Source organism: Colobus angolensis, unplaced genomic scaffold, assembly GCF_000951035.1.
Source record: "Colobus angolensis palliatus isolate OR3802 unplaced genomic scaffold, Cang.pa_1.0 Scaffold288, whole genome shotgun sequence".
Lineage (NCBI taxonomy): Eukaryota > Metazoa > Chordata > Mammalia > Primates > Cercopithecidae > Colobus > Colobus angolensis.
In genome coordinates this window covers 2,037,855-2,053,221 of record NW_012116132.1, presented here as the reverse complement: position 1 = coordinate 2,053,221, position 15,367 = coordinate 2,037,855, and the positions used below count along the sequence as shown (strand labels likewise).

Below are 15,367 nucleotides of genomic sequence, written 5' to 3'. Positions count from 1 at the left end.
TACATACAGAGGAGAAATGGTAAGGACTGCTGACCTCTCATGAGAAATCATGGAGTGATATCTTTAAAGTGCTGAAGGAAAAAAATGTGTAAACAGGTTTCTGTATTAAGAAAAATATCCCTCAAAAATGAGGGTGAATTAAAGACATTTTCAGATAAATGGAAGATGAGAAAATCTCTAGCAGGCCTGGATGCTAAAGAATGTCCTCCATGTCAAAGGAAATGATACTGTTTGGACATTTGGATTTATAGCATAAAAAATATCATATGCAATAAATAAGTGGGTAAAGAAAATGTCTATACTATCTTTCTTATTTAATTTACATAAAAGGTACCTGACTGTTAAAAGCAAAAATAATGTAATGTATAATTATTTGTAATTTGGGGTTTATGATATGTAGAAGTAAAGGATATGACAGTAGTCACATAAACAATGGAAGATGTGTATATGGAATTATACTGCTCTAGGATAATTGTATATAGGGAGTATAAAGTGAGAAGTGGGTAGTGCCAGGTATGACATTGGAAGAAGGAAATAGCATGGTAGTGTTGCTGAGTTGAGAAAACAGAGATTAAAATCAGGGAGGTTTTGGCATCTGGAAGTTGCAGCCACCATTCCAGAGAGGATAGAGCTGCAGGGAAAAATAACTCCACAGAGAGAGCTAGTCCTGCATGTTACAAGTCCAGTGGACTCAAAGCTGGAGATAGAGTCCCTGTAGTCTGATGTTTGCCATTCTAAATTCCTTTTGAATGCATTTGAAATGCAAATTCCCGAATGCATGAGTAATATTTCTGTCTCTATGAGTTTCCTCCAATTATATTTGTTCGTGAAAGTCTGGTGTGTCTTCCCAGTCATTCTGATTTTGCTGGACGATAGGATATTTTATGTTTTGTTTCTAGCACACTTATTGATGAACTCAAAATGGTTTTCTTGGACGTAATATCACATTGGACTTCCATTTTCAAAACCATAGGCTTGCACCTATAATACCAGCACTTTGGGAGGCCAAGGCGGGAGGATTACTTAAGCCCAGGAGTTTGAGACCAGCCTGAGCAACATGGCAAGACCTCATCTCTACAAAAAAATAGTTAGGTGTGGTGGCATGCACCTATAGTCCAGTTACTCAGGAGGATGAGATGGGAGGATTGCTTGAGCTTAGGACCTGGTCAAGGCTGCAGAGACCATGATGGTGCCATTGCACTTCAGCCTGGGTGACAGCAAGATCTTGACTCCAAAATAAATAAATAAAAAATGAAAATAAGTAAAAATTTAAAAAACACTATAATGAAGAAACCTTGTTTTATTTTAGATTTTTAAATTAATTTTTAGATTTTATTGTCTTATTTTTTGAGGCAGGGTCTTGCTCTGTCACCCAGGCAAGTGTAGTGGTGCTTTGAGCATTTCGTTTACTTACATATTTCCTCTAACCATATTTGTGCTACTGTCTCTGAATTATTTATTTTTGGATACTATCTCTTAATTTCCTACCATGGTAGATGAGGATTCAGGTCTCTTGCTCTGCTCTTGCCCAACCAGTACACTTCCTCTCTATCCTCCCAATGTACTTATCACACAATCCCTCATTAAATCCTATTCAGTATTTTATTATGATGATACAAATACTCATTGCTGTGTCATACAATTTGTTTCAATTGCATTTCTTTTCTTCAAAACCTTTTTATTTTTCCTGGTGTAAGTGACCGCTTTGCTCTGCTTAATTTTCCATGTAATTTTCACCAATTTATCCTCAAACTCTCCACCACGTTGAATTACTTAGTAAAAGGAATTTAGCAGCTCCTTTTTTTCCCATGGAGATATTCATACTGGAGTCTTGCATTCTCCTAATCTGGACTGTTTGTTCTAGAGACCTACCGCAGAGGTACTATCCTAGGACTACCTTTCATCATCTTCATGGAATTTTTGTTGTTCACTAGTATCGGACTTTGTTTCCTGGATCCCATTTGTTGATAGCTGCCTGAGGAAGGTTCCATTGGAAGTAAATATTTCATAATCTTCCATGTCTGAAAAATGCCTTCATATTTTATTGATAATTTGTCTGGACATAGTATTCTAGATTTGAAACTTTTTCTCTTAGAATTTAGAAGGCATTATATTGTCTTTTAACTTACAGTGTTGCTGTTAAGACATCTGATGCCATTCTGAGTCTCAGTCCTTTTATTACAGCCTTTCTCTCTATCTCTGGAAGCTTTTAGAATGTTTTATTTATTCCCAGTGTCCTGAAATGTTATGATTGTTGACTTTGTGTGGGTCATTATTTATTATCTGGACAACTGCCTCAAATCTATGAGGCTTTCCCAAATTTGTGACTTTTAAATTAAGTTTCAACTTGCTTTTTCTCTTATATCTCAGTCAAAACCGTACCAGCTGAATCACTTTACCTTAAGAAGTCAATTTCTGGTGGTGAAGTGTTTGCTATAATTCTTTTTCTTGCTCTAAAATTATCTTGGCTATTCTTGGCCCTTTATTTTTCTCTGTGATTGTTAGGATTATCATATTGTTTTATATCCATACATGTACACACGTGAACAATCGTTCATAAACACTGGCTTCTGTATTTAAGACCTGTCATTGAAATTAGAGCTTAATTTTGGGGACATTTATGTCTACAACATGGAATCTTCTTATCTATGAATGTTGTGTTTCTTTTTATTGCTTCAGATTTTCTTTTATGTCTGTTAATACAGTTTCATAATGTTCACTATTAATCCATTACCCAGATGAGTTGGATTTGCTCCTAAGTGACTTGTGGGTTTTTTAATGTTACCTGTATTATAAATGATACTTGTTTAAATTTGCAGTTTAATAGCTTGTTACTCTTCTTTAGGATTAGAATTGATGTTGTATATTCATCTTGAATATAACAATCTTACTAAATTTTATCAGTTTAAAATAGTTTATAGATTCTTCCAGATTTTTCATACAATAAATCATGTAATCCATAAATTATGACAAACTTTGGGTTTGTTTCTCAACAATCTTTATATGTACTTTTTTTTTTCTCCTACCATGGAGTCTAATGACCTTCAGTACAAGTACAATGTTAAATAGGTGCAGTGATGTTGTTTCTGTAGCTTCAAATTAGTTTAATGTTTAAAGTTAGCTTTTGGTATATATCCCTTATCAAATTAAGAAATTTCTTCTCATTTCTGATTACCAGAGTTTTTCTGTTATGATTCTGGTTGAAATTAAATTACTTTTCTGCATCCATCAAGATAAGGTTAGGTTGTTTTTCCTTTAATCTGTTAATCTGATAAATGACAGCTTTTCCATTGTTAAATCATTCATCCTTTGAGTAAATGTAACTTTATCAAGATGTTATATTGCCGTATTTTAACAGATTGCTAGTTGACTCTGCTACTATTTTGTATAGTATTGTTACCTGGCATTCTTACATGACATTAGTCATACCTCAGACTGGAGTATAATTTTTTTTCTTAAATTGTTCTTGTCTGATTTTTAGATTTAAGTCATTTTAGCCTTATAAAATAAACAGAGGACCCATATTTTCCCCTTACCCATTTTGGCTCTAGAACAGTTTATAATACAGTTATCTGTTAACTTATATCATTGGTAGAATTTACTTTTAAATCACCTTAGCCTGGGTGAAGTTTTGTTTTCTTCAATTTTATTTGGTTTTGCAGATAGATTTTGTACTATTGATTCAAATTTTTAGTGATTATAGGTCTGTTGGATTTTCTGTTTCTTCCTGAGTTTTAGTATGTTATAGTCTTTTCGATGAAAATTGTCCATTTTCTCTGAGTTTTCAATTTTACTGCCATAAAGTAATTCAGACCGCCTTCTTCCTAGTTTTAATGTCTCTGTTACAGTGTAGTTTTGCCCCCCTTTTCCTAGTATTGTTTATTTCTGCTTCTCTTTTCCTTCATAAGTTTTGATACAGAGCATTCTACTGTTCAATTCTAAATATTTTCCAACTTAAGTTAGAATTCTTCTGTGGACCACTATTTAGTGATATGCCTTTTAATATCCATAGTATTAGATTTATGTGTTTGGTTAGTTCTTCCTGGTTTCAGTTTACTGTAGATTGGGTCTATTTGGTATTAGTTTTTTTTTGACATTTTTTGAAATTTGTTTTGTGATTTTGTAACAGGCCAGTTTTTATATGTTCTCTGTTTATTTGAAAAGAATACTGTTTTTTTCTAACTTTTGGGTACAGATATATATGCACATAAGATTTAAATTGTTAATTTTGTCATTCAGCTTTTTTGTGTTCTTAACGATTTTATTTCTCTGATCTGTTATTCATTGTTTAAAAATCCTTATGATGGTAAATTTATTAACTTTTCTTTGTAGTCATCAATGTTTTGCACAGCTCTTTTGTAGCTGTGCCTGTTAGGTATATATTATTCAGAATTCACATTTCTTCCAGGGTATTTTCTTTTATATTAATGAATTTTTAAAAAAAATCTTACAATGATTTTGACATTAGAATATATTTAACTAATATTACTGTAGCTATCTTAAGTTTCTTTTCTTTTATCATATGCCTGATATATCCCTTTCCATCTGTTTACTTTCAACTTTCCTGTGTCCTGATATTTTAAGTGCATCGTTTTTAAACAGATGATTGCTGATGTTTTTCCCATTTGTTCATTTTGGTTTTGTGTGTTGTGCAGTGTAACAGTTTTGTTTAATAGGTGAATTTAATCCATTTATAAATTTTGTGATTATTAATACACTTATTTCTAGTATCTTATATGCTGTTTATTATTGGTTTTGCTTATTTCTTTGCATGTAGGCTTGAGTTTGTTTTCTTCTTTCTTGCCTTCTGTTGACTTAGTCAAGTTTAGCTTTTAAATTTCTCTGTATTTGTTTGGAAGTTACATATTCTAAGTATTTTAGTGTTTATCATCACATTTTTAAACATTTATAGTTTACCTACTGTCTATAGAGTTAATCAGTGTTTCTGCCACATTCCCAGTCAAAACAGGAAACTTAGATTACTTTACACTGTAATTAACTCAACGTAACACTCACAACAAAAATTAACTCAAAATGGGTCAAAGACCTAAATGCAAAAACTAAAGCTGTGAAACTCTTAGAAAAAAAACAGAAGTGATAACTTTATGACATTGGATTTGGCAGTGATTTCTTGGGGATGACACAGCATTATAGGCAACGAAAGAAAAAAACTAGATAAATGGAGCAATATCTCTACTAATACTTCTATGCATCGAAGGGCACAGAGTGAAAAGGCAACATATGGAATGAGAGAAAATATTTGCAAATCATATGTCTAATAACAGGTTAGTCTCTAAAATATGTAAAGAACTCCTACAAGTCAGCAACAAAGAACAAAGGATCCTGTTAAAAAATGGACAAGGAATTTTATTTTATTTTATTTATTTTATTTTGTTTATTTTATTTTATTTTATTGTTGAGATAGAGTCTTGCTCTGTCGCCTAGGCTGGTGTCAGTGGCGTGATCTCAGTCCACTTCTCCTGCCTCAGCCACCTGAGTAGCTGGGATTACAGACATGCACTACCATACCCAGCTAATTTATTTATTTATTTTTTTGTAGAGACTGGGTTTTGCCCTGTTGGCCAGGTTGGTCTCAAACTCCTGACCTTAAGTGATTCTCCCACCTCAGCCTCCCAAAGTGCTGGGACAAGGAACTTAAATAGACATTTCTCCAAAGAAGATATTTAAATGGACAATTAGCACATATAATTAGAGAACACTAATAATTAGAGAAACACAAATCAGAATCACAGGGGTACACCATCTCACACTCAGCAGGATTGCTACTATCAAAAAAAACAGAAAATAACAAGTGTTGTCAAGGGTGTGAATAAATTAGAATCCTTGGGCACTGTTGGTGGGAATGTAAAATATGGAAAACGGTATGGGTAGCTCTTCAAAAAATTGAAAATAGAATTACCATGTGATCCAGAGTTCCTCCTCTGGGTATATACCCAAAAGAAGTGAAAGCAGGGAGTTGAACATACATTTGTACACTCATTTTCAGAGCAGCGTTGTTCACAATAGCCAAAGGGTGGAAGCAACCCGTGTACATTGACAGATGAATGGATAAACAAAATGTGCTGTATACATACAATGGAATATCAATCAATTTTAAAAAGGAAGGAAATTCTGACACGTGCGACAACATGGATGAAACCTTAGGACATTATGCTAATGAAATAAGCCAGTTACAAAAGTACAAATATTTTATGATTCCACTTATGTGAGATAACTATAGTAATCAAGTTCAAAGAAACAAAGTACAGTGGTAGCTGCCAGGGTCTAGGGGAAGGGAGAATGGGGGATTTACTGATGGGTACAGAGTTAAAATTTTCCAAGATGAAAAAATTTTAGAGATGGATGGTGGGGACTAGTGGCACAACAGTGTGAAGGTACTTATGCCACTGAAACTGCACACTTCTAAAAATCATTAAGATAGTAAATTTTATGTGTATTTTTACCACCGTTAAAAATAATAATTAAAAAATTTTAAAAACCTAAGAAGCCGGGCGCGGTGGCTCAAGCCTGTAATCCCAGCACTTTGGGAGGCCGAGACGGGCGGATCACGAGGTCAGGAGATCGAGACCATCCTGGCTAACACGGTGAAACCCCGTCTCTAATAAAAAAATACAAAAAGCTAGCCGGGCGAGGTGGCGGGCGCCTGTAGTCCCAGCTACTCGGGAGGCTGAGGCAGGAGAATGGCGTAAACCCGGGAGGCGGAGCTTGCAGTGAGCTGAGATCCGGCCACTGCACTCCAGCCTGGGCGACAGAGCAAAACTCCGTCTTAAAAAAACAAAAAAAAAAACAAAAAAAACCTAAGAAATTTAGAATACTTGAATCCAGTTTACATCCTCAGTAATATATTTTTGTTTTTCCAGTGTTTTATTTCCAACTTATTTTTTTTAGGGAGGTAAACTGGGTGTTTTTTAAAAATTTTTATTTTTCTATTTGTAAACTGACAAATTATAGTTGTATACATTTATGGGGTAAATTTATTTTTCATCCCTAAGGTAGTTACTCCTGCCTCTTTTTCTAGTCCTTGTCCTCCTCCTCCTCCATTGTGTTATCCAATTAACCACCATTTAGATGTATTAGTAAAAGGTTTACTAATATCTTTGTTCATAATTGCTTCTAGTATCACATTCTTCCATCTTGGTTAAATTTCTTGTTTTCTGAAGTATACCCTTAGGTAGGTAGGTAATATTATATTGACAATCATTTTGTCTTATCACTTTGAAGGTACAACTTCATTTTCTTCTGACTGCAATTTTTAGTTAATAATAATTCAGCTGTTGGTCTAATTGTTGTTCCTTAGTAGATAATCTCTATTCTTTAATGTTTTTAAAATCTCTTTGGCTTTGGTAATCTGTAGTTTAATTCCAATATGTATAGACATGAATCTGCTTTTATTTATCTTCTAAGTGCTTTTTGTTTTGTTTTGTTTTGTTTTGTTTTGAGACAGGGTTTCACTCTTGTTGCCCAGGCTGAAGTGTGGTGGTGCCATCTCTGCTCACTGCAACCTTGACTTCCCGGGCTCAAGCCAATCCTCCCACCCCAGCCTCCCAAGTAGCTGGGACTACAGACATGTGCCACCATGTCCAGCTAATTTTTGTATTTTTTGTAGAGTTGTGGTTTCACGATGTTGCCCAGGCTGGTCTCCAACTTCTGAGCTCAAGCAATCCACCTGCCTCAGCTTCCCAAAGTGATGGGATTACAGGTGTGAGCCACTGTACTCTACCTCTTCTAAGTACTTTATGCCCTTCCTGCATCCAAGAATTCAAGTCTTATATCATTCTTGAAAAAATTTAAGCTTTGTCTCTTTGGATATTGCTTTCCACTATTCTCTCTTTTATCTCATTCTCTTATGCTGTGTTGAATTTGTCCATTCTAGGGTCCGTACGTGTTAGCCTTTATTCCAAATTTTCCATTTTTTAAGTCTTCATATTAGATGCTAGTTAATTTCTTCAGCTCTTCTTCAGGTTTATTATTCTTGTCAACTGTATCTAATCCACTGTTTACCTATTTATTGCATTTATTTTATTTCAGTGACTATTTTCATTTCTGGGAGTTCTGTTTGATTTTTAAAAACTTTTGTGTTGTTGATTTTTTTAGGTCTTTAATAATTTTAAATATACTTATTTCATAGAGTGGATCTGATTGTTGTTAGGGATCCAATTCTGTTAGGATTTATGAGTTACTCATAATAGACAGTTTCCTCATTTGGTTTATATTATTGGATTGTGAGCTCATATTCAGCGACATTTTGTGTTTAAGAATTATATCTGCTAAATTTGAGCATGTGTCCTCCACAGTAGATTTTAATTTGTTTTGCTTCCTAGAGGCAACTAACCTTGGGTCAGTGTTAATGCCAATTTCTTTTTCTTTTTATTTCTTTCTTTTTTTTTTTTTCAAATTATACTTTAAGCTCTAGGGTACATGTGCACAACATGCAGGTTTGTTACGTATGTATACATGTGCCATGTTGGTGTGCTGCACCCATTAACTCATCATTTACATTAGGTATATCTCTTAATGCTATCCCTTCCCTCTCCCCCCTCCCCACAATAGGCCCCGGTATGTGATGTTCCCCTTCCTGTGTCCAAGTCATCTCATTGTTTAGTTCCCACCTATGAGTGAGAATATGCAGTGTTTGGTTTTCTGTTCCTGTGATAGTTTCAGAGAATGATGGTTTCCAACTGCATCCATGTCCCTACAAAGGACATGAATTCATCCTTTTTTATGGCTGCATAGTATTCCATGGTATATATGTGCCACATTTTCTTAATCCAGTCTGTCACTGATGGACATTTGGGTTGATTCCAAGTCTTTGCTATTGTGAATAGTGCTGCAGTAAACATACGTGTGCATGTGTCTTTATAGCAGCATGATTTGTAATCCTTTGGGTATATACCCAGTAATGGGATGGCTGGGTCAAATGGTATTTCTAGTTCTAGATCCTTGAGGAATCGCCACACTGTTTTCCACAATGGTTGAACTAGTTTACGGTCCCACCAACAGTGTAAAAGTGTTCCTGTTTCTCCACATCCTCTCCAGCATTTGTTTCCTGACTTTTTAATGATTGCCATTCTAACTGGTGTGAGATGGTATCTCATTGTGGTTTTTGATTTGCATTTCTCTGATGGCGAGTGATGATGAGCATTTTTTCATGTGTCTGTTGGCTGTATGAATGTCTTCTTTTGCGAAGTATCTGTTCATATCCTTAGTCCACTTTTTGATGAAGTTGTTTGTTTTTTTCTTGTAAATTTGTTTGAGTTCTTTGTAGATTCTGGATATTAGCCCTTTGTCAGATGAGTAGATTGCAAACATTTTCTCCCATTTCTTGGCTTGGGAACTTTTGTACCACAGAAGCGGTATGCATTTGCATCCCAAATGTTGAGACTATATGATGTAATGTTATGAATTTCTACAGGAACAATATTTTTCATTCATCACACACGAGTCAAGATAGATAAAATGTCTTGTCCTTCTCTGCTTTGTGGCAGATTTTTATAATGTACCGTTTTTCTTAAACAGTATACATTTTAGGGTGTGTATATAGGGAAGCCTTTGTCTTCAAACTCCTCACCTCATGTAAGCTAAGCATAAGGTCTTTTCTTCTGTTCCTTTGTTTTTGTTTTGTTCTTACCTTATATAAGTGTAAGGTATTCGCTTTTGTGTATGTTAAAATTCGAGAACCTAGGAAATGAAAACCAACAATTTCCCAACCCCACTCAGCTCTAATGCTTATTCTTCTGATTTTTAAGCATTTCTTGATTACTGACCTCTAAGAATTTCTCTTTGTAAAAAAGTTCTTTTATATGTTTATGCAAATAATTGTTATATTTTATCTAGCTTTCTTTTTTTTTCCTTTTGAGACAGAGTCTTGCTCTGTTGCCCAGGCTGGAGTTCAGTGGCGCAGTCTTGCTTACTAAGCAAGCTCTGCCTCGCAGGTTCACGCCATTCTCCTGCCTCAGCCTCCTGAGTAGCTGGGACTGCAGGCACCCACCACCACACCCGGCTAATTTTTTTGTAATTTTAGTAGAGATGGGGTTTCACCATGTTAGACAGGATGCTTATATAGCATTTTTAAGAGTTTGTAAATGGAAGGGTTTTTAAGTTATTTAATCTCATTACTAAAATGTAAGTCTCTCCTAATTATTCAGAATTGGAAATGTAGTCTAGAAAATCCAAAATATTAACTGATATTCTACTTTAGGAATGTTCATGTTTTGGCTAAGTTCTTCTAAAACATGTAAAGGGTCAATATTCTTTTACTTCAAAGTACCTTACAACAAATATACCCAGGATTTTTCTAGTTACCTGTTTTATTTTTTCTTCCACTTTTTTTATAGAGACAGGGTCTTGCTATGTTGCCCAGGCTTATCTCAAACTCCTGGGCTGAAGTGTTTCTCCCACATTGAGTTCCCTAAGTGCGAGGATTACAGATGTGAGCTACCATGCCTGGCTTTAATTACTATTTTCTAGTTAAACCTAACCTGCTATAACAAGCACTCAACTTTTTCTCTCTATTGGAACTTTAGTTTTTGAAGGATATACCTCTTCTTTTATAGTTTTTTAAATTAGTAAGTAGTTTGTTGTACATTATTGACATTTATTTTCTTAGGTTTCTATTAAGGAGTTTAAATATAATCTCCAGGCTTTTCATAGTGTTGGCCTAAATATCAGGAGCTTTTTCCCCCCATCTCATTGTAAAATTTTCACAGCTTCATTTTTTTTTTACATGTATAGGTTTGACAGGTAATTATCAATAATGAGTGTTCTAAACCAAATATTCAGTTTGTTGTTAATGGGTATGATGGTTTAAATTGTTCCTCTCAGTGTCATCAGCTACGTAACAGCTGTAATAAAAGTTCTATAGTGTTACAAAATCTGGAAAACTATTAATGTGGGGATAATACAAAATTTAACATAATATACAAGGATTATTATTTTTCAGATAATGACAAAGATGTGTTTATGAGATAATAATGTCTGGTGTATCTTAAGTAACTATTTTAAATTTAAAATTATTTTATTTCTAATATAGTAGATTAATAAAAATGTAAATTTCTTCAGGTTCAGTCCTCAGTGGCTGTAGGAACCCCAGATTATATCTCTCCTGAAATCCTTCAAGCCATGGAAGATGGAAAAGGCAGATATGGACCTGAATGTGACTGGTGGTCTTTGGGGGTCTGTATGTATGAAATGCTTTATGGAGAAACACCATTTTATGCAGAATCTCTGGTGGAGACATATGGAAAAATCATGAATCACAAAGTTAGTATATTTTACTTTTGTTCAAATTAATGTGGTAAATAACACATATAATAAAATCATTTTTAAAGAGAAAATATTTTTCTAAAAACAGTGAACAATCACATTTCTATCCTAGTACGGGACACGACAAACATAAATAGTCAAAAATCCATAAATTATTCATAAGTTACTAGTTCTCATTTTCTTGTATTTTATTAGAGATGCTGCTAAGTAGGAAATTAAGTGGTCTCTCCAGTAGAATAACAAAGGTCCTAAGCAGAGAATTTAGATCGTTGCTTACTATAGTATATGTATATAGTATATGTATAATCATGACTAGAATGTGTGTAAAAAAAATTTTCAACTTTAGTAGTAATAAGTGCAATACAAATTTAAAATAAGAATGAGATACTCTTTTTCTTATCAAATTAGCAAATATCAAAAGACAAATAGTACTCTGTACCATAAATAATGTAGTGAGATGGGCATTCTAAGTTAGGAATATAAATTGGTGTAATCTTTTTGTTCAGAAAGTATACAAGTATGCACTTAGAGCCTTAAAAAATGGTTAGAGGTTTTGATTGAGCAACTTCAGTCTAGGAATCTACCCTATGACATTTTCAGTAGAACAAAGATATATGTATAAGGATACCTATTCTAATATTATTTATGATGATAACATTAGAAGCAACACAGATAACACAACAAGAACAAATTAATGAAACTTTAATGTATTTAGTACTAAGTGAAATAGACTTCATAATAATAAGAAGAAAGGTTTTATTAGCAGTCTTAGAAGATTGTGAGCAGTTGCAAAAACCTAGAATATGAATATCTGATAGAAGGGAATGATAATCTGTTCTTTTTAATTTGTTGCAGTGAAGCAATTATGATTAGTTGCTTTACATATATAAAAATCAGTTTTATAGGGTTTATGTTTTCTACCTGGTTGCAAAGACAATGTTTCAAGTAGTTACAAAGAGTTGAAAGACTGGAAATAGCAGCAAGGTTGTAAATAGCATGTACATCATTTGAATTAGAAAAGAATATTGTAGTATAACATGATATTTAACAGCACAGATTACAGCTTCAGTTCTGGTTCTGCCACTTACTAGATGTGTAATGTTGAGAAAGTTATTTGAATTCTCTGTGTCTTTATTTCTTCTATAATAGTAGCATAGTAGGAGTACCCACCTAAAATGGTTGTTTTGAGGGTTAAATGAGTTAAATGAATAACGTATTTTAAATAGTGTCAGATACGTATTATGTACTTTAAAAATATTATTAATCATTAGTATGTAACTTATATGACCATTATCAATCATCTATGGTCGATTTAAATAGAGTCAAATTCCACTACTTTTAAGTAATTTCTCTTCATTCTGATAGCAGTTTAAGGTATTTAAGGTATAATGTATTCTTTTTTCTATAGCACATGCATGATAACTCATATATGAAATTAAAAGTCCTAGGAAAATGATCTTCTGTCATTCATCCCTGTATTCCTTTAGTATTAGTACTTTGCACCAACATGTTATTAGATATATTTAAAAGAAAATGTATTTTTAAGAAAATAAATAAGTCAACCAACTTACTTAATATGTTAAACACTGATATATATTTTGTTTCTGTTTTTCTCTGTTTAGGAGAGGTTTCAGTTTCCAGCCCAAGTGACTGATGTGTCTGAAAATGCTAAGGATCTTATTCGAAGGCTCATTTGTAGCAGAGAACATCGACTTGGTCAAAATGGAATAGAAGACTTTAAGAAACATCCATTTTTCAGTGGAATTGATTGGGATAATATTCGGAACTGTGAAGCACCTTATATTCCAGAAGTTAGTAGCCCAACAGATACATCGAATTTTGATGTAGATGATGATTGTTTAAAAAATTCTGTAAGTATGACACTGTGAAGAAGTTCTGTCCCTCTGTTTCTTTCTAATATGGTTATATAGTAATTTTTTGGTTTATAAGTATTTTGCTAGGATGGTTTTACAATTATCAGTTATCAGTCAGTGATCATGGCTTCCACTGCTTATTCTGTCACAAATCAAATTAAGAAGAAAGTTAACTGAGGTGAACATAGTTATTTGTGACTAAGAACAAAATTAGAATTCAAAGTTTTACCTCTTAGATATCTAAGTTATGCCATTAAGCTTCCTAAGAGAACAAATTAGATACTTAAAAAAGCAGATTTTATGATTGCAAAGTGAAGAGGTTGGCAAATTTCTCTCTAGAACCATAGAACTGGACAAAATTACAAAAACAACCGTGTCAGGGCTTGATACAACAATTGAAGAGAAATAAATTGAGAAGCATTTATTTGTGAAAAGCTACTGAACTTTAGTTAAAGTCACATATACCACACACTTCCATCCCCACTACTGACTTGGTCTGGGACAGTAGTACTAGTAACATGGAACTGGATAGAAAAATCAGCAGCTTTGCTGATACAGAGGGCAGATTCCAGGACTAAATACCCAAGCCCAGTGTGTTGCTGCTAACAATAGCTAACTTGGTAGGAAATCAATAGGGAAAATAGTCCACAGACGTGGTATAGCCCTGAGCTATAACCCTGGCTGAGGTGAATAGCAGACCTCAAGCCAATTATTCGGCCAGTCCACTAGCCAAATAATTCAACCATTCTTAGCTTGTGAGCCATGCCAAAACAGGCCAGCATAGTATATCGACCTCTGCTATAACCCTTTACGTTATATGAGATTAAAATTTAGGAAAATAAGAACTTAAAATGTTTGTGCTTTTTGCATTTTTAGTCGTCGTTGTCTTCTTCTTCTTCTTCTTCTCCTTCTTCTCCTCCTTCTCCTTCTCCTTCTCCTCCTCCTCCTTCTCCTCCTCCTCCTCCTCTTCCTCTTTCTCCTTCCTCCTCCCCCCTCTTCCTCCTTCCTCCTCCTTCTCTTCCTTCCTCCTTCCTTCTCCTTCTTCCTCTTTCTCCTTCTCCTTTTCCTCCTCCTCCTCTTCCTCCTCCCTCCCTCTTCCCTGCCTTCTCTTCCTCCTCCTCCTTATCCTTGCTTCTCCTTTTTCTTCTCCTCCTTCTTCTCCTCTCCCTCCTCCCTCTCTCCTCCCTCCCTTCTTCTCCTCCTCCTTCTTCTCCTTTCTTCTTCTTTTTCTTCTCCTCCTTCTGCTTTCTCCTTCAATAGGGTCTCGCTCAGTTGCCCAGGCTGGAGCACAGTGGTGCAGTCATAGCTCACTGCAACTTCAAACTCCTAGGCTCAAGGGATTCCTCTATCTCAACCTTCTGAGTATTTGGGACTACAGGTGCATGTCACCACACCTTGCTTTTTTAGAGATAGGGTCTTGCTATGTTGCCCAAGCTGGTCTTCAACTCCTGGCCTTAAGCAATCCTCCCGCCTTGGCCTCCCAAAACACTGGATCTTTTTCTTTTTAAAAATATTTTTTAAAGGCCGGGGACAGTGGCTCACACCTGTAATCCCAGCACTTTGGGAGGCTGAGGCAGATGGATCACTTGAAGTCAGGAGTTCGAGACCAGACTGGCCAACATGGTGAAATACTGTCTTCACAAAAAATACAGAAATTAGCTGGGTGTGGTGGCACCCATAGTACCAACTACCAGGGAGCTGGTGTTTGCCCAGTAGTACCAGCTATCAGGGAGGCTGAGGCAGGAGGATCCCATGAGCCCAGGAGTTCGAGGTGCAGTGAGCTATGATCGCGCCACTGCACTCTAGGCTGAGCAACAGAGCAAGACCCTGTCTCAAAAAACAACAAAACAAAACAAAAAAACCCAAACCAAAAAAAAATCCCATACGGTACTTAGAGCCCGCCAGAGTCCCTGGAATGTCACGCCTGCTGTGATTTACTAAACAGTCCCCCTCTTCTTGGACAATTGAGTTGCTCCAGTTCCCCATCAGTGTAAATACTTCTTTGTTGAGCAGCTTCATGAAAATGAAGGCTGTTGTGTATTTAGGATTCTTTCTTCCCCTAGTCTAGATTAGGCATCAGCAAACTACGGCTTTTAGACCAAATCCAGCCTACCGCCTGTCTTTGTAAATGTGTTACTGGAACACAGTCTTGCTGTTCTCTTCTGTACTGGCCTGGCCCATGACTGCGACTGCTCTTTTTTTTTTTTTTT

At 35.1% G+C, this 15,367-nt stretch overlaps 1 protein-coding gene across 1 annotated transcript in view; it reads left to right on the top strand.

Annotated features, from left to right (window-relative positions):
- Nucleotides 1-15,367, top strand: part of CDC42BPA (CDC42 binding protein kinase alpha (DMPK-like)) — a 314,354-nt gene that overhangs the window by 146,118 nt on the left and 152,869 nt on the right. The window contains exons 7-8 of the mRNA XM_011948976.1: nt 11,080-11,280; nt 12,906-13,154. Coding sequence (XP_011804366.1) covers nt 11,080-11,280; nt 12,906-13,154 — 450 coding nt within the window. The remainder of the gene's footprint in view (nt 1-11,079; nt 11,281-12,905; nt 13,155-15,367) is intronic.